The sequence below is a fragment of the Cyanistes caeruleus genome, chromosome 3 (assembly GCF_971803275.1).
Source record: "Cyanistes caeruleus chromosome 3, bCyaCae1.hap1.1, whole genome shotgun sequence".
NCBI lineage: Eukaryota > Metazoa > Chordata > Aves > Passeriformes > Paridae > Cyanistes > Cyanistes caeruleus.
The window spans coordinates 26170903-26190091 of NC_141703.1; the positions used below are offsets into that span (position 1 = coordinate 26170903).

The 19189-nt window shown below is 36.1% G+C and overlaps 1 protein-coding gene across 8 annotated transcripts in view; it reads left to right on the forward strand.

The window, feature by feature from the left end:
- SLC9D1 (solute carrier family 9 member D1) overlaps positions 1-19189 on the forward strand; it is a 33880-nt gene that overhangs the window by 12454 nt on the left and 2237 nt on the right. Inside the window, exons 6-14 of one of the 8 annotated variants that reach the window (XR_015284268.1) lie at positions 1418-1510; positions 2661-2847; positions 3784-3901; positions 4495-4690; positions 10916-11066; positions 11659-11725; positions 12132-12292; positions 17150-17229; positions 17727-17876. Coding sequence is in view for 2 of the 8 variants with exons in the window: in XM_086880250.1 (XP_086736376.1) it covers positions 1418-1510; positions 2661-2847; positions 3784-3901; positions 4495-4690; positions 10916-11066; positions 17150-17229; positions 17727-17876 (975 nt within the window). In the remaining 6 variants the exon portion in view is untranslated. Of the gene's footprint in view, positions 1-1417; positions 1511-2660; positions 2848-3783; positions 3902-4494; positions 4691-10915; positions 11067-11658; positions 11726-12131; positions 12293-13854; positions 14019-14785; positions 14962-17149; positions 17230-17726; positions 17877-19189 lie in introns of those variants that run through there. The other 7 variants (XR_015284267.1, XR_015284266.1, XR_015284265.1 and 4 more) reach the window with 7 other exon arrangements.

The following is a 19189-nucleotide window of genomic DNA, read 5'->3' on the forward strand; positions in this document are numbered from 1 at the left end:
TTTACTTTTTCAGGAAGCTGTAGAGAATGATGAGGTTGTCTCTCATCCTGCTTTTCTCCAAGCTAGGCAAACCCAGAGTCCTTAGCTGTTCCTCACAGGGCATTCCTTCCAGCCTTCCATCAGCTTTGCCCTCTTCTGGATTCATTCAAGAACCTTCATATCTTCCTTCCGCAGTGGGGCCCAGAACTGCACAGTGTCCCAGGTGAGGCCTGTGAGGCCTGAGGCCGTTCAACACTGAATACAGCAGGATAATTTTGAGTGGCTGGTGATGCTCTCTTTGATGCACCCCAGGACAGGGTTTGCCCTCTGGGCTGCCAGAGCTCTCTGCTGACTCACACTGAGCCTGCTGCCCACCAGCACCCCCAGATCCCCTTCTGCAGGGCTGCTCTTCAGCCACTCCTCTCTAGTCCATGCTTGTGACTGGCATTACCCCATCCTAGGTGGATCAGAATCCAGCATTTTGAATGGTTAAATAATTTCCTCCCATTAATCATCACCTAATGCTCCAATGTGTATCTACATCCCTCTGCAAGGCATCTTGTCCCTCAAAGAAAGAAAGTCAAAAGCACCTCCCGGTCTGTTACCACTAGCAAACTTTTGAGTGGTATGTTCATCTCCATTCTGATCACTGATGTATATATGTATCTATTGAACAGAACTGGCCTGAGACCTGAACCCTGAGGGTACACCAGCTACCAGCTAGGGGTATCCCCATTTTTCTGTTGTGATGAGGAATACAGCCACTCTTCTTGCTGTTGGATCCTTCTCACTGTAGCACAAAGGCTGGTAATTGTGCTGGTCTGAGAGATGGATGTGTGGAGCCTGAAGGATGGAGAACAGAATAGCAACCACAGTCTCACAGAAAGATTACACCAATAGACCAATAACTAGCAAGAAGTAGCTTCTGGAATGCAAGCCTTGGAGACTTAATAGTACATGTATAAAACATAACCTATTTTTTTTCAACCAGCAAGTAAGCTTACTCTTAAGGAAACTTCCCAGTCTGACCATTGACAAAGCTCTCTGCCTTCTTCACCTCTGTGCCTGTGGTTATCCCAAAGGTTGGTAGTTCACTGACACTTGTTGCAGGCTTCCACTGAGAGTTCAGTGTCCATCTCAATCTGCAGCTTGCCAGCCAATCTACTTGGATCAGATGTGTTCCTTGACACTTATCAAGATCAGTGCACATGTTGGGTAACCAGCACTTTCCCACCAAATTATCGCCTAGTATCAGCCAGGTGATGGGAAAAATGTACTCCAGAGGTGCTCTGGGAACTTCTGAAGTCATATGAGCACCAAGTGAACTACCTGTGGAAACAGAATCAATTTGTTTTGTAGTGTACTTAAAATTTTGTGTTATAAGTCTACTGCTGTGCACTGATATTTTTTTTTTAAATTTTTTTTCCCCCCCCCTAAGTCTATTGTACAGGTGGAGACATTAGGAGAGTTTGGTGTGTTCTTCACTCTCTTTCTAGTTGGCCTGGAATTTTCTCCTGAAAGATTAAGAAAGGTATTTTTTATATTTCTGCATTAATGGATTTAATTGCTAATTACTGAAACTGCATATTTCAGTTATATTTTAGATTTTTACACTTTCTTTACAATACAGTGGTGTAGCTTTCTGCATTTTTGAAAAGACAAATGTGACATTTGCTTCTGCACTTTGGAAAGAACAGAATGCATTATTTATTCAGTGTCTCAAAAAACCGTACATTTACTCCCTATTTTAGTGAAACAGTTTGATTACAATAAAAATCTCTCACAGTTTGACAGTCCATCTCTGCTTATTTTAACATGCAGAAATGTGCAGTTGCTGTTATGGAGTGTCAGTGATGTTTACCATTCCTGTTATAAAAAAATCTGGAAGTTTAAATACTGCATACTGAATTGATAATATGTATTCTATTGGATAATAAACTGATTGAGCAAGTGTGTTAACAGAGGAATATTAAAGGATGTGGCCATCAGAATTCTGCAAAAACTACAAGTTTCTTTTGGTCTTAATTGAAAAAAAGAAAGTAATAAACCAGCTAGAATTTTAATAATGGAAAGCATCGCTACAAGTATGTGAAAAACTGTATTATATATGCAAAGGATTGCACTGTGTGATCTGTTCCTAAATTGATGGTTGTGAGTTTATGATACTAGAAAAGATTTAATTGAAGTATGTTACAATTTATGACCATTTAGCTTAATCTGCTATTTCTAGTCCATCTAATGTACAAGATAAAAATCAGTAATTCGAGGGATCCTAAACTGCAGTAAATTACTGCTTCAGAATTGCTTGTGCACTAGTTTGGAGCAGGTTATGGGTATTGGTGACTGCCTTTGCCACACCCATTTTTTCTGCATCTTAGAATCACATCACGTAACGGGTCTTCCATTTGATAATTTTAATGTATTTCAGCCCATACTGGACCATTTGGCCCTTAATTTGTCCATGAGCTTTGGGAAATTCACCTGTTTTCTGGAAGGGAGTCTTTTTGGGGTGGAATATCTACTCAGTGGAATAAGTTGGGAGTTTTAGCTGATCTGGTGTGACAGGCCATTACTCTGTGCCCCAGTACTCCAGCCCCAAACCACACATCCTTAACTGCTTGTTTACAATGAAAAACGTTAGCAGCGAGAAAAGTGTCACAAGAACTTGTTTTCTTCCCAAGGTATGGAAAATATCTTTGCAAGGACCCTGCTACATGACAGTTCTGATGATTGCCTTTGGTTTACTATGGGGGCACTTGCTCCAAATTAGACCAACACAGAGCGTCTTCATTTCTACTTGTTTGTCTTTGTCAAGCACACCACTGGTGTCCAGATTTCTTGCAGGTAGTGTTCGAGGAGATAAAGAAGGTAAATATGACTTTAAATATAGACTATTATAGTATCTAATAAAATTTGAAAGAAGTTGACTTTGTAATATAAGAGAAGCTAGTTAAAAAACCAAAACAAAACCTGCTCTTAAGCCTGGTTACAAACAATCATCCTTGTTTAACACTGGCCATTGTTGTGTGTATTCTTGCTAGGAAGTATACTTGATTTGTACATAGCCAGTCCTTTTTGGGCAAAGACAGTGTAGTACACAACCAGTGCTCTCCATTGAGAACTGACTTTACTGAATGTCTGGAATCCTTTAACTTTTTCAGAGGTTACCGGATTAGCCCGCTGCTACATGTCAGAACAGAAAGGTTAATTAAAAAAATTCACATCCTTCTTCAGGAAACAGAAACCAGTTCGGATGGTCTTTCATAGCTAACAGCTCTTCAAATAAGGACCTTCAAGGGCCATATTTCTAGCTTCTCAAATACGTCAAAGTTTTTTCCTTTTGAAAGTTTTGACATCATGCTTTCTTCCAAATCTCCCTCATACAAATTGTGTTAGAGTGCTCCTCACCCTCTAGAATATTCATTCTAATGCCAGAATCAAAGGTGTATATTTTACACATGCTGGCTTGAATGTGTGTCTTCAGAATAAAGTCTATACTCTCAGTAGAGGAATTTCACTAAATGTGTAACTAGTAACTTAACTGCTAAGCAAAGTCTATGTTTTTGTTGTGTAACAGATGTTTCATATGAATATTTTGTTTTTATTTTAATATGTCTTTATAGGTACATTTTAATTTACCTATTAGTGGAGGAAAAAAAGTCCTTAGACTGCTTTGAATGACCTTCAGCCCATTAAGAGCTATATTGGGCTTCCATTTGATTAAGCCTTTTCTAGATTTCTGAGTGTTTGCAAGCATTCATAGTTTCTGATGACTGTTTCCATGACCACTTTGCTGATGTACAGGGGATATTGACTACAGCAGCGTACTGCTTGGCATGTTGGTGATGCAGGATGTGCAGCTTGGTTTATTTATAGCTGTCATGCCTACACTTATTCAAGCAGGAGTGAGCACATATTCCAGGTAAAAAAAAAAATCATTGTATGGATTTTCTCCCTGCCCCTTGCAATTAGTATGTAGATCGCCAATATGACTTTGAAAGAACCACATTTAACTTCAATTCCATGGAAAATAGGCCCTCTGTTCAGTGAGATTTCCTTTACTGTTCCTACTTGTTGTGAAGCAGAAACCTGTAGTAGTCATAAAAAACCAGTTGTATGAAAATAATCTCTTTGCTGTAGCTGCTTTAGTCCTGTGTGGTAATTAAAATTTTTAGTGAAAGTTTTTTACTGTAAAAAGAAATGTTAATTTCTTCACTTTCTTTATTCCTGCAGGGCATGTTTTTGTCAAAGACTAAGTGATAGTATTATTGTGCCTAATGGCTTGCCTTGAAGATCAGTCAGTGAAAATCAAATCAACATGGAAGTAAATTTTAAAGAGGTTTCTGGGCACTCGGCAGATTTAGTCTTAATCTTGTTTACTGATATATCTAAATACCTTCCTGTAGCTACTCAGTTTTGAGCATTTATGGAATTGGGTATTTTCATTTATGGGGAACCTGGTTGGGAAGTATGAGAGCCCTTGAAAGAAACTTTCTGTTTGTTCTTCTCTTCCAGCGTTTTCAAGGAAATTCTGAGAATACTGATATTGATTGGCCAAATTCTGTTTTCTCTGGCTGCTGTTTTTCTTCTATGTCTTGTTATAAAGACTTATCTCATAGGACCATATTACCGCAAGTTGCACACAGAAAGCAAAGGGAATAAAGAAATTCTCATTCTAGGAATAACTGCGTTCACCTTCCTTATGTTAACGGTAATCCTTGAAATTGATAAAACATTTTTATACATGTGGTAGTTTACTTCGTCAGTATCACAAAAGCCATCACTCTTAGTGTTATTGCATATACACATGCCTCTGTAATTATTTGGTTTTAAATTGTTTTAAAACTACCCCCAAATGTGCAGATGATTCCTGCGTTATAGCACAAATGAGTAAGAACAGATACAATTTGAATGTGAATCAGCTGAAATTTTGCTGTTAGCTTTTAATAGAGCCAGTTTAGGAATCATGATCCGAGTTTTAATTGTGGGCTACTTCATGCATTTGAAAATAATTCAGGATGGGTTTTGAGATGCTGATAATGACATTTTTAACATTTGCTCTCAAGTTTCTTCTTAATAGCAAATTCTCAACATTGTTTTTATAATAAAATAATTTTCTTTTTGTGTGAGAGACACATTTTGGGATAAAGTTAAGAAAGTAGAGAAATGCCTTAAGGTTTCTAGATTTTGATTAACGCTACTGGGTATGTTTCATTTTCCCATGCATTCTCCTTTTTTGTTTCTATCTCACATTTCAGCTTTCTGAAAAACTATACTGCTGGAAGAGCAGAATGTGACAGTTGCTTGATAACATTGTGGGTTTAACACTCCATTATCCTGAATGTACAGATTGTTACGTCCCCTGAGAATAATTAAGCCAAAAAGTTCCTGTGCCTGTTTTCTGTTTGCTTAGTTACTACAGTCTAACAGGAAAAGCTGACCTTCTTCAGGAAGAAGTTTAAGAAGAAGCTAGTTAGTGAGACCACAGCTTTAGTTAGTGACTTCTATTGGATAATTTTAAAAACCATTGCTCTAAACAGCAATTTATTTTTTAAATATGTCCTCTAATGAGAGAAGAAACAAAACTGGTTTCTCATTTTTACGTTCTAACAAACATTACACTTGTAGAACAACTTTATTAAAAAACAGCAAAGAAACCACTGAAGTTGTATAAAATATTATGCTATCTAGAAGCAATTTTACTTTAATTAAAACCATGGCCTACATAAAATCTGGCTTCTTGTACCCAAATTGCATTTCAAATATAAAAGGAGTTTGTCTATGTGACTTTTCACAATACATATGTGTACACAAAGATCGGGGGGGAGAATATGTTTGAGTTTGTTGGATTTATACTGCAAGCCCAGAAGGCTTCTTCAGCATTTTCAGATTTCTTTTTTTTTAAAGTTGATGAATAATTCATCAAAGAGAATGGTAAAAAGGAATACTGCAGGTAACATCAGTGAACCAGTTGAGATGCTTGATATTCACTGACACTTATAGATTCATTATAGTAATGGTACAAGTTATCTTTTGAACACACAAACTTAAAAAAAAAAATAAAGTAAAAAAGTGCTTGGTTGTTGAGTTGAATAGGTGAACAAACAAATCTTCTGGAAAACCAATCTTAATTGGTATAGCTGCTGTACTTTGTTAGGAATACAAACAGGATAAGTGACTGCAGTCTAAGCTGAAAAAAATGTTATGTATCTTTGGAAAGGTTAAATTAGGGTTTTTGGGTGCCAGGTAGGAAAACAGTTAAACTGTCATGGATTCTGCAAAGATCTTTCTCCTTGGAATGCCAAGCCTAAATATTGAAGGAGGTTGTATAATTAATCTGCAAACACAAAATTTTCTGTACTGGTATAGAAAGTTCTAAAAGAGCTTTTGAATCTGCAGAGGAGCAATAAGAGAGTGCCTATTTTAGTGTCCTTAACCAAAGACAGCTCTGTGATTCCATTTAGAAAATTTAAGATACATTTTTAAATAAAATAATTTAACTCACTGTCTAGCATTGTGAGTTACTCTGCAGTAGTCATCCTTTCCAATGCACAAAAAAAGTGTCTAGGGATGATATGGTGTTCCTGTCTCATGCTTATAGTTACTTATTACATGCTTCAGTGTTGGCTTCAGTTGGGATTCTGGGATCCAGCTAAGATTATTCTGTATTTGGATTAATGAGTAACACAGCACGTGTAATGCTCATTATATATAAACTTGATCTATTTTGCTTGGTTCCCATGTTTGAAAAATCTCAGATGATTAATTAAACAAGAATTACCATTTCCCTGCTGATAAGGGCAAATTCTGTATGGGAGAACAGGAGGGAAGATGAGACAGAAGAGGTTCCTATACTGCAGTGCGAGTAAGCAGTTTTCATACAAGGAGTATCATGTCAGTTGAGAAGCTTTGAGTGTGGTTGTGACTTCTGAGCATTTCTGAACTTGAGTCATTTGGATAACACTGCAACTTGTTATACCTGCAGATATTTTAGGAAGACTTGGAGCTTTAGATACCCTTTCTGTTCCCAGTATTCTCAATTATTTAATTATTATATATATATAATCATTTATATAATTATTTAATTATTAAAATACAATTATTTGATTGTACTTCCTCTCCCTTTTATCCTTCAACTAGTTAGGCAGATCAGGGCTGGGAGGTGGGGATTGTGTCAAGTGCCAATCCTGTAATAGTTTAGATGACACCGTGACAAAGTTGTTCGTCTTTGAATCATGTACCTTGTCTTCAGTAACAAAGGTTCAGTAGATCATTATTATACTTTCAGCAGCTCCTTTTCAAGCTTTGAGTTATGCAGATAGTGATTTGATTGTTTGCTTATTTGCTTTAATTGGTGAACTGTTCTCCTAAATTGCAACATAAGGAACAAATCTAACTAAAGGTTTTAAACATGACCATTCAGGATCAGTGGAAATGGCTAACTGATAGTTGTAAATCAAGATATTTACCACGATGAGCTGAAGTATATGTCAGCTTGAGCATTCACTGGTGTAGTGTTGCTTTTTCATATTCTATGTGTATGGAAACATTACAAGAAAGATTGTTTTAAACATTGTCCTGATAATGAAGTGCTGGAAACGTGCAGGACAACAGTAGTCAGTTTTATTGCTTTTAAAAACTGAAATTCTGTAATGTTATAAGGGGAATGGAAAAACATAAAACTTTACTTGACAAGAAGGACAGCAGTTACATTTACATTTCTATAGGATTGTGCCTACACATGGGGGAAAAGTGGCTTCTAGTTTTACTGCCTGATGGTTGACCTGGGATGGTGGCAGCAGGTGGAGGCAAATTGCCAGTTTGCTTTATATACTGAAAAGAAAAAGCAGTGATGTTATTGCAGTACTTTACATAGGAAAATGTATGAGGTTTTTCTGCAGTGTCTCGTGGATATAATTACTAATTGGAATATCATTCTTTGCTGCCTGAAGTACTTCTCAGTGGCTTATAACCTGCTTATGAACTCTTTTCTATCAATTAAAAGAAGATTAAGGAAGAACTGTAATCTCAAATATTTTAGTTAATTATTTCATAAAATACCGTTGAGATAGACCGTTTACAAGGTTCACTTAAAATTGTTTCAGTTTCCATTACAGCTTCACTTTCTTGAAATGCAAGATTAAAATTCACTTCTTTACTCTTGAGCAGATTTAAGTTACTAAAGACTGAAGTTCTAATACCTTTGTTTCCACCAAAATTTTATTTAATTTTACTGGTTTACCATATTCAGTAAGCTTCTGTGATGATTAAAGAGTAGCAATAAGATAGACATCATTAGAGAATATAAGCAAAACAACTCCTGAACAGATGGTTGAGATTTGCCCAGAACATGTTATAGCAGTAATGTTTATTTCTTTATTTATTGATGTGATAGAACATTCGAACATAAAAATCCAATATTGTAGTGAAAGCAAAGCAGTCCTTTCTGAATTGGAGTAAAATGGGATGCTAGAATACAATTGAAAACTAAGTTGTGAAAAACATATGAATTGACAAAATTTTTCATGTCATTTTGACTGAAAAAGGTTTCTGTAATGTAAGAGTTGAGAAGAGGACAGTGCAAAGCCCAGGGATTAGTAATGGCTAAAGCCCTGTTTGGTGAAAGCTGAACATTAGAAGTGATGCAAGCAGAGAGGGAATACTAAATGCTCAATACTTCCCAAGTTTTGCTGATGTAAAAAACTCTGCTGCAAATGCCTTGTTGCCAGTAAAGCAAGTCCTCTCCAGTACGTGTGTGCCCATACATTATATATAACAAACCCTGATGCTACACTTTTAGCTGAGGAAATGTGTCCACTTGTAGGTGATACTGTGGGACAACTGGCAACCAGGGTGGGAATTGCAAAAGGAATTTCTGTATAAAGGTACATATGAAAGGTTGGACTCGATGATCTCAGAGGTCTTTTCCAACCTAGTTGATTCTGTAAATCTGAAGATTAAATTGGAGGAGAGACGAGAGTAGATGAAGATGATGTAACTCTTGGTCCTTTTCTTGCTCTCTGATACACTTTACACTTTCCTGTATATAGAGAGACCTATGGATTTTGTAGAGCTGAAGTTGTGTAGTACCCAGAGACTAGACAAGAAATAGTAAAACTTGCCTATTTTTTTTACTAGGCCCTTGAGCTCATTCTTGGTTTGCCATAAACTGAAGGAATGTAATTCAGTTTTTATGCTGTGGGACCAAATTCACTGTTAGATGTGCAGTTTGCTCTGGTTATGTCTGATGCTTTTTGAACAAACATGTTTCTTTCATGCTCAAATTGCTCCTTCCTTTAAGAGTGATTCTCACAACAGTGCAGTATCATGCAATTCTGGTACAAGATATGCTGCATCTCCTCCTTTATGGTAATCTAATCCTGTCCAAGGGAATGTTTAAAATATTAGCTATAAAAGTTTTGATGTGGAGGTCTGTTACAGCTGATAGCACTTAAGTGTGAGAAGATTGTAGCTTAGTAGTAAAAATAATTCCAATTTGATTTGAATAGGCTATATTGGATCTTAATCATCCACAAGAGACTGTGACTTTTAAAACAACTAATGTATGATTGAGAATAACATAAATGTTTCCTATTCATAACTGTTTCCTTAATTTTATTCATCTCCTGGTGATTTTAAAGTCTTTCATGTATATATATTGCCCTCTTCCCTCTTGCAACTTTGAATTGTTCTAAAAAGCACTGAAATTCTTTCTGTTAAATGAGAATAACATTAGCTTGTTTGCTTCGCATGATCAGCAGTCAATTATATTAGTTTACAGAACCAATTTCTTACATTAAACATCTTGCAATAAATTAGTGCTATCACAAATGCAGTTCTGTGATGAGCATTCAGACATTTTTCTTACCTCAGTATGCAAAGGTCTTGGGGTTATTTTTAGGTGGCATTTTATGCACAGTGTGGAGACTTGTGTATTATGTCTTTTGCACTCCTCCATGAGTTTCACATTGCCTGAATTTTTGTTTAATATCGTACAGTAAAACACTGTTCAAGATAGGATGGATGGTGTCCCTAAATGTACTACAGTGTATTCTTGCTTAATCTAAATTAGAATAAAAATAAGTAGTTGGTTTTAAATGTTCTATTAATATTAATAACATTTTCCTATCTCAGCAAGATGACCATCTGCAGCTGCATGATTTTGAAGTAATTATTTTAAAACATGCTTTATACTATACCATACATTAGAAGTGCAGTTAGCTTTTTTTTGTATTCCAAGCATTGCCTTAAGCAGTTGCTTTGTGTTTTGTTTAGTCTCTTTACATGTGTTTCATCTCTTTTTCTAGTACTACATTAAAATATTAAAAAAGAATGAAGCAATCTGAATTCTTTCAAGCAGTCATTGAGCTTCATTTCAGTAGTTCACTTTACACCCTTAAATGAATCCCTGTTCAGTGAAGCACACAGGCACATTTGAACCAAATTTATAATAATAAAATGTAATTAATTCCAGGGTCTTCTGCTAGATTAAGAATCTTCTCCCAAATATAAGCTTGGATTTTCATTTCTTCCTTCTTGTTTGACAGCTAGAAAATACCTTGTAGTTACTGCTTTATTTCACGGCCTCAATGCATTATGTAATCCTGACTTCAAAGCTGTCATAGTCTCTCTCTGACTTGTGAGATCAGATGCAGTCCTTAAGGGTCATACAAAGCATTGCAGTGTAGATTAAGAAATTGATTTTAGTTTTTGTGGGAAAGGAGGTAACATAAAGGGAGAAACTAGATTTAGGAGTCTTCTGTATAAATACAATGCTGCAGAACATTGAAATACGTACACTGTATTCTGTTTGTTGTTGAATTTGCATAAAGCCATTGTAATTTCCTGCATTTGGTATAATGTAAAGTTTTATAGTTTCATTGTGAAATGGTATATAAAGTCACTCAGCAGTAGATTCTCTGTTATTCCTTAACAGATCACAGAGCTGTTGGATGTTTCAATGGAGCTGGGATGCTTCTTAGCTGGAGCTCTGATCTCTTCTCAGGGTCACATGGTTACTGAGGAGATTATGTGCTGTATTGAACCAATACGTGACTTTCTTGCCATCATTTTCTTTGCATCTATAGGTAACTTCCAAGAAATCTTACTCTAAAATATTTGATATTTATATGTAATACTAAATAATGTTACATCTATACTATATAAAATATATGTAATATATAAAAACATTGTTTACAATGTGGTTGAGGAGAAAAAAATGGTGTCTATAATGTGAGGAGAGGAGATAGATTTTATTTTGTTCAAATACTGTACTGTTAATTGACCACAACATTGGTTTGCCTTTGCTACTACTTTTAAATGCAACCTTCAGTTTCAGAAGCTATTTCAATGTTGTACTCCCAACTCTTGGTTTGGTGTCAATGTTTCAATGTAAATTCTGAAATAATCCTACTTCAAACATGTAACTAAATACTTTAAGAGAAAAAAAGCCTTGGTTTGGTTGTTGATTCATTGGGGGTTTTTTGAATGTTCTTTTGACTTTCCAGCAGCTGTAATTGATACTAAAATTGTATTACTATTTTGAGTCAATTGATAGAGTAGATTTCAGATTTTTGTGACTTGGTTTTCTATAGAAGCAGAATGTCATAATATATTTTTTACAGTTTGTTTCTTTAGAAATTTAGTTGGGAGCATGTGATCTGTATGTTCTCAATGCAGGGAAAAAATAGTTGAAAAAGATGTATCTCAGAGACTACTTGAATGCCAACTGAAATGCAGCATTGAGGTATGAGGGAGTAACTCATTATGCTTGATATCCAAAAGGAGTTAACTCAGAATACATACAGTAAATCAGTAACTTTCTTTTGAGCTGCTGCATTCTCTAGCTGTCTGTGCACCAGTCCAACCTCCAACTCATGTTGACTCAAAGTCTTAGGGGTTGGGCTTGGATTTTTTCAACACCACCCTTGCTTTTAATTCTGCTGTTAAGTTTTTTATTGTTCTCTTTATTTCCATAAATTTATTCAGATAACAGTAAAGTCCTATAATCAGCATAATTTTAATGTTTTTCCTTATATATCTGTTTGATATTCATTGTTTCATAAAAGAAACTAAAACTGGTGGCTGTCAAAACAAAAATTAAATAACTAGGCTTGCCAGTCTTAATTTTATTTTCTTTTTTTTTAATCCAGCCCATGATAATAACTTCTGGTGAAGACTGAGATCATTTAATAATAAATGCATGTATTTGAATAACTTATTTTTTAATCATGGGAGGAAAGTGGTGAGCTCTGATGAAACGGGCCCATATAACTGACAAGCTTGGATGAGTAATTGCTAAATGCTCACAGATGTAAGTTGTTTATGTGTTTCAGTAAAGATGGTGATGGAATGGATAGTGTTATCAGGGATACAAAGCATGACAAGTGATTATAAGCTCAAAGTTAATTTTAAAAGGGACTGAACAAAAATACTGTCCTACACTCTTGTGGCTGCATAAATTAAGACTAGAGATAAGATTTTACTAGAGTAAAAGAAAATAGCAAGACCTCAGTTGGCATGCTAGCAGCACTCCATACAGCCTACATTGTACTCTAAGGAAATTATTTTAGTCGTTCTGCTACACAATTTTTAAAAAAAAATCCTTTTAACAAATGTTGCCAGTATAATTGCAAGAAGGGGAGAAAAGAAAATTGCCTAACAAATTCATGTGATTTTACAGAAAATGGACATTATTTCTGCCTCAGAAGAAAATTAGCTAAAAAACTAGAACTATGTTATAGGCTTCTGACAAAACGTGATAATGCTTGGTTGTTAAAAAGAAACCCCAAACAACAACAAAAAAATCCTCTAAAACCAACAAAGAAAACGACCCAAAACCATATAAACCTCCCAACCTCAAACAAAATCCCCTTCCTCCCCAAATAAAAATTATCCCCTGCTCCCCCCTTTACTTTCAGTTACTTTTAAATTTTGTACTTAACAAGAAGTTCTGTGGGATGGCAAGGAGGTAGGTTTTGAAAGGCGTGATGTGATGTTGCAAAGAAAACCTGAGTAGAACAACAAGTATTCCTTAATTTTTCTTCTTACTAGATTTCTTTTTAAAGACTTCTTGCTTGCTCTCTACTTACATATGTACACATGCAAATTATATGTATGTATAAATATATAGAGATCTACTGTGTGAAATTATGTAAAAGCCACAGGGAAAGATTCTCCTTAAAGACAAGGTTGGTTTGTTACTATACACAGCAAGCACCTTATAGAGAGCAGAAACACTTGAGATCCTGAGGAATACTACTACAGTAGTGTAATTTCTGGTCCCTTTAGAAAAAAGGTACAAATGGAAAAAAATTATCTTAATTGAAAAGTGACTGTAAGTATGTCATTTGGAAAAGTTCATTCCTATTTTGCTTGTCTTAAATGCCTGCTTTTCTGTTCTTACTACAGAAACCTAAAAGCTGAGCTGAATAGTACTTGTTAATGTAATATCCATAGCAGTGGACCTGCCCTTAGCTTGACCTGTGCAATGGTACTGCTTTCAAATTTGCGCTTGGGTGCATTTGTGGGAATAATTTGCAGTTAGGCATTAACAGCTGCACTTTGAGTTACTCTAGCTGTACATTCATTTAGACCTCTGGTGTTCTTCAAGGTTCTTGGCACTCTTTATGCCGTCTGCTGAGGTTAGAGTTTCTGTTAGTCTCTGTCCTCACTGGTAGTTTTGAGAGAACATCTTGACAAATCTATTAGAGATACATTTTGGGCACTTTCTTTCTTATTTGTTTTTGTACCTAGTACACATATCTTTACCCATGCAACATTTGATCTAGTTTTGATTACTTTTTGGAAAGATGGAAGGCATCTTTGTGTAGATTGTTTGACTGTTTTAAAAAAGCTCCATTTTTTTTTTTTTAGTCTACATGTGGAGTATAGAGTTTGAAAGTGGGCATCAAGACCCTCTCTGCCACTGGTGAGGTAATAGATTACTTCCAGTGACTGACAAGTTGTATGTTTTCAATGTGCTGTACAGATGTAGCCACCTGCCAGGTTCCATGTTTCCCTTCTGGGTGACTCCTATGGTAAGTGTTGGACCTTGAATGCAAGGTGCTGAAAGCCCTTTAACAGCTCAGTCTTTTTCTTCAGAGGGTGGGTGATGCTGACACTGCCAGCACCACCGCTGTCCAGAACAAACACGCACACAAAGATTGTCCAATGAGCCTCTTAACATTTCTGTCGAATCTGAGAAAATCAAAGGAGGATCCCAACTGGAATTTGTTAGGTGGCATGCATTGCCTTCTCCTTACCCATCCTGCTCTAATGCTTTGTTTTTCTGCATAGAGCACAATGAAACTTTGAGGTTTCATGCTTTCAGAACTGACAATAGAATCAAAAGGACTTTCCCCTTTGCAGAAAGTTTAAGAAGATTGCCTTTCCCCTCTGCTGCTTAATGATCTATCCAGGGCTGTAGCATTTATTACATTTGCTGGCTATGATCTTAGGTTCATTAAGACTCCTTGTGGAGACAGCATCACATTACATAGCTAATGTGATTTTTCTGAGTGGTCCTGTCTTGAGGATGTGTCTGAATTAATTCTGCTGTCTCCAGTTTGACCCACAGAGTTCTGATTTTTGTAGCCTTGTTTGCCATCAAGGATCTCCAAGATGGCTTTTTTTGATGTTGGATCTAACCAGGATGTGGTCAAGACATTTGGATCTTCACATGCTGTTTAGAAGCTATCCAGCAGATCGGTAGAATCTGTCTAATTGAGGAAAGAGGGAGTTTACTTGTTAAGAAAAAAGTACTTTTAAAAAGATTGTGTAAAGTCTTGCCTGTAATTGTCCACAGAATACATACCAACTTCTACCAGTGAACTGTGCTTTTTGGCTTGACAATGATGCCCCCCAAGGCCTCTGTTCCAGCTCCTTGTGAACACTGCTTTGAGCTGAAGTCTGGTAGCTCGTGGTCAGCTCTGTAAACGTGGACCTAAGTGTTATCCTAGCTCTTGACTGCTGGCCATCGTGGTATGTGCTGATGACACTGCTGAAGTTTTTGAGTTATTTGAAGTGTTTCTTCCATGTTAGAGAATTATTTCAAAATTACTCCTGAGCTTAGTCAAATCAAAATCATTGCAATAATTGGCTGTATTCATGTCATATTCTGCCTATGAAATGAATCATTCTGATGGTGCTTGTGTTGTCAGGAAAGCGTCATGTGCTTGTATAGGAGTCTGATAGCACTTCTGGCCTTACCCTGGGTTTTCATCTAGGAATGGGGCAAAGGTCTGTAGTAACTATAAAAATACCTTATGATAGGATTCATTTCCTTAAAAAAAAAAGTCTGATTTCTGAGATGTTGATTTTTCTGCTCAGAATAGTGTATGTGAGAGGTTTAGGCTTGTTTTCACCTTGCAGACACTCTCCTTCAAAGGATTGGTATAGAAATCTGCTGTAGTTTGTGCTTCGGCTCTTTGGAATATGGCAATAATCTCCACACCGGGCAGCTGTTCAAATGGACTTCAGACTGCCTGTGTGCTCTAGAACTGAACACATAGTGCCATCAGTAATGATGAGAGCGCTAGGCTTTATTTATAGCCTTCCCTGGAAACCCTCAGTTCTAGATCTGGCAGACTCGTCACTCTTATCAAAGATGCCATTGCTGTGGGATGTATTTCTCTAATTGCTTTCATGTATTTTCTGAGGTCAGCCTAAAGCTGACTGAGCACATGATGTACAGTGAAAACAGAGAAGCTACTTGCCCTTTCCACATGCATCTGTGCATATGTGTGGATTTCTTTTTTTGGTGTGGTTTTCATCTCTTATTCTGCTGTCTCGCTTCTTACTTTGATAGTCTTGTGCATTTGTGCTTCAGTAGTTGGAAGGAAATTAAGAAATAAAACTGGATGTGTGGGTGCTGACTGGATGGCACTTGTGTAAAGATCTCTGATGTAATTGAAGAAGGTTTCCATCAGCAATTGAATGTGCATACAGACAAAACCCTGTGAAGTTACTGTAAGTCTGGAAGAGATGCCGACTCTTGGTTCTCTACAACTCATCTGGGTCTGCAGCACCTACAGGGAGGGAAAATTGGTAGAACCTTGTCCACATTAAAATAAGAAGTTATTTACAGCATTGATTTGCATGCCTTATGCTTTAGAAAGCTAAATTCCTGTCCTTCATCAGAAATAACTGCATTGGAGAAATGCCAAGTATTATGAGTTTGTTGGGAACACCACATTCAATTTCACTTTTTAGAAGGTTTTATGAAAAAGAAGTGCTTCCGAAGACATGCAGCTGTGTTTGCCTACACAAGTTCCTCTTGCTTGAGGAGATAAAAATGGACTTAGTTTGTAAGATTATTCCTCAGTGACTCTAGGACTTCTCCAACAAATATTTCTTTTTCTTATGTTTAATATTTACAGGATTTAGTTTTATGTTTCTGAGTTCTTTGTGGTTCTTGTTATCTTTCTTTATATATTACCAAATTAAAATGACCAAATATTGCAAAAAATCTCAAAGACAATCTACTCCAACAAAAGAAACCCCATCAATATCATAACTGGGTTTTTCTATAATTCCTTAACTGTTAGACCATGCTCAGGGGTTTCTGGCTTTACCTGATTCCAGTCTAAGTGACTTTTCAAGTACAGATGACTTTCAGTGTTTGGAAGTGAGAGTCATAGAATGAAAACAGTTTGGATTTCTGTTATAGCTGTAGTCTATGCAAATACTGAGTATCATGTTCCTCCCACTGTGATAGTCCATTACCATATCATAAAAACAAATTAAATGACCAGCAAAATATTACAATGACTGTGCATAACAATGGAATTATTTTCTTGCAGGATTTTTATAGCTTTCATTAGATGTGTGTTTCAGTTCTGATTTTGTATTGTTGACTGGCATGGAAGACAGAAGGCTTTAGAAATGGAAGTACTTGTGCATCAGTCATATGTAACTTAATTCAGTTATGAGTATTTTCTGGGCTAAACCTCCCCAAAGGAAAAAAAGGCTGGATATTGTGGGGAATGCTTTTGTGATCAAGTAGGTAGTTAGGGCTTTAATGATCAAGTGGTTGGTTGGTAAGTTAAGGCTTTTTATTTGATTGGTTCTGAGAATACAGTCTTGCAATTAAAATATATTATTAACCTAGAAAATTGCCATAGTAAGATATTGGCCTCAAACTGTGCGTTATTGTTTTCTTTCCTTCTAGGACTTCATGTTTTTCCCACGTTTGTAATATATGAACTCACGGTCTTGCTATTCCTTACACTGTCTGTCGTCATAATGAAGGTATTTTCTTTTACACTTTCAAAAAATTTTTTAATCTTCAATAATCTAAGTAAGCTATGTGCTGCATGCCCTAAAGAAAATTCTGTGCAAGAACTGAACATTTGATATATAACAGAGAGCGTGTATTTGGAGGAATCAGAATTAGAATACAGCTTGATACAACATTCTTCAGGTATTTAAAAAGAAAGTTATTTCATGTTAAAAGTAAGTTGCACATGGCAAAGCATCTATTTCTCTAGTTTGGGATTTGTGACAGTTACCAAGTGTTTTATTATAGTAAAGAAGATGCTACTTTTTACTGTGCAATTTACATTTGTCTCTTTTGACATTATTACAGAAGACACACTTGGAAGTCCATTATTTTATGTTATGTCCAAAATTATTCTATTTGATGCTATATATCTTACAGAGATAGTACTATTTTATTTATTGCACTTCTTTATTTAAACAAACAAACAAAACAAACCCACAATAACTCAAAAAACCTGTTTTTAAAGTTTGTCTTGGCAGTGCTTGTCCTTTCTTTGATTCTTCCAAAGACCAGCCAATATATCAAGTGGATTGTCTCAGCAGGACTGGCACAAGTCAGTGAATTCTCTTTTGTTCTGGGAAGTAGAGCACGCAGAGCAGGGATCATATCTCGGGAGGTAAGCTGTTCTGTGATTATTAACTTCATTTTTTGCACCTGAATAACTTACACTGTAATACAAAATCCCAGTATTTGAAATACCAATACACTCCAATTTTGTGGCACCTCTCAACTCTAAAAAAGTAGAATTGACCCATACAAATGGATACTTGAATCTCCCTGACAGGATTCTTAGTGCTGGTTTTTATTTGTTTCATATTGTACTTTAATATTTTAAATAGCTTAATTATAAATGCTTTAACTTCTCTCACAACTCGACTAGGTGAACAGAAGTTGCAGATAGCACCCAAGTCACAAAGACTGAGAGGCCTTTGCTTTTAAAATATTGATGCAGTTATTGGAAGAGAGGTATAGGAGAGTACAGTACAGAGAGAATATAGGATTTGAAGGAAATACCAGTAAATAAGAACTAGAGAGTAGATACTTTGAAAATTGCCTTAACATTTAAACAAGCAAACAAACTTGTAATCACTTTAACCTGTAAAGTTTGTTCATTTTAAATCTTCCATAGAAGAAACAACCAAAGTTTTTGGTAGTCATGAAAAATGTCCCCCAGGAAAGAAGCCCTAAACTTAGTTTATACTGAACTTGTGAGAATGTTACTTTTATTTGAAAGATGAAGTCTGATTTATGAAATTAAGTGAATTATGGCTATAGAGATACAGCAACTGACCTCACCTTTTACTACTAGCTGCTTTATCCTCTGCTTCTGCTCACAAAAAATGCTCTCCTGGTGCTCCGAGGTTTTCATTATTTGAGCAAGTGGACTGCATAGTGTTGGAACCAATTCCAAATAAAGCACATGCGAAAAACTTACACAGTGCAGTTCACTTGTAGGTAAAGGTGATTCACTTGCATGTTTACTCCTTCATATAATTAAGAGTTACAAATATGGCATGTTTGCATAGAGTTTCAAGATACCTGTATGTCATCACAGAACCAGTTATGTGGCCCACCCACTGAGCTTGGAAGCTTTTAGACTTTAATTTTTTTCTGCTCTCACACGATTATCTACTGTATAGGTTTGTATACCTCTGAGATTTCCTAAACTCATTCTTTTGCTTGAGACCTCAAAACTACTTCCTGCCACTGTTTTCCAAGACTTATTCAGACTACATAGTTAGGTTATTTTTTTTTCAGATGTACAGTATGACTTAAAGAGATTTTATAAGTGAACTAGCAGTGAACTTTGCCATTATATCATTAAACCAGAATAGTTTAGAGTGGCGGTGGGTTTGGTATTTTTTGATTGATTGCTTGGGGGTCTTTTTGTTTGGTTTGTTTGTTTGGGTATTTTAGGGTTGTTTTTTT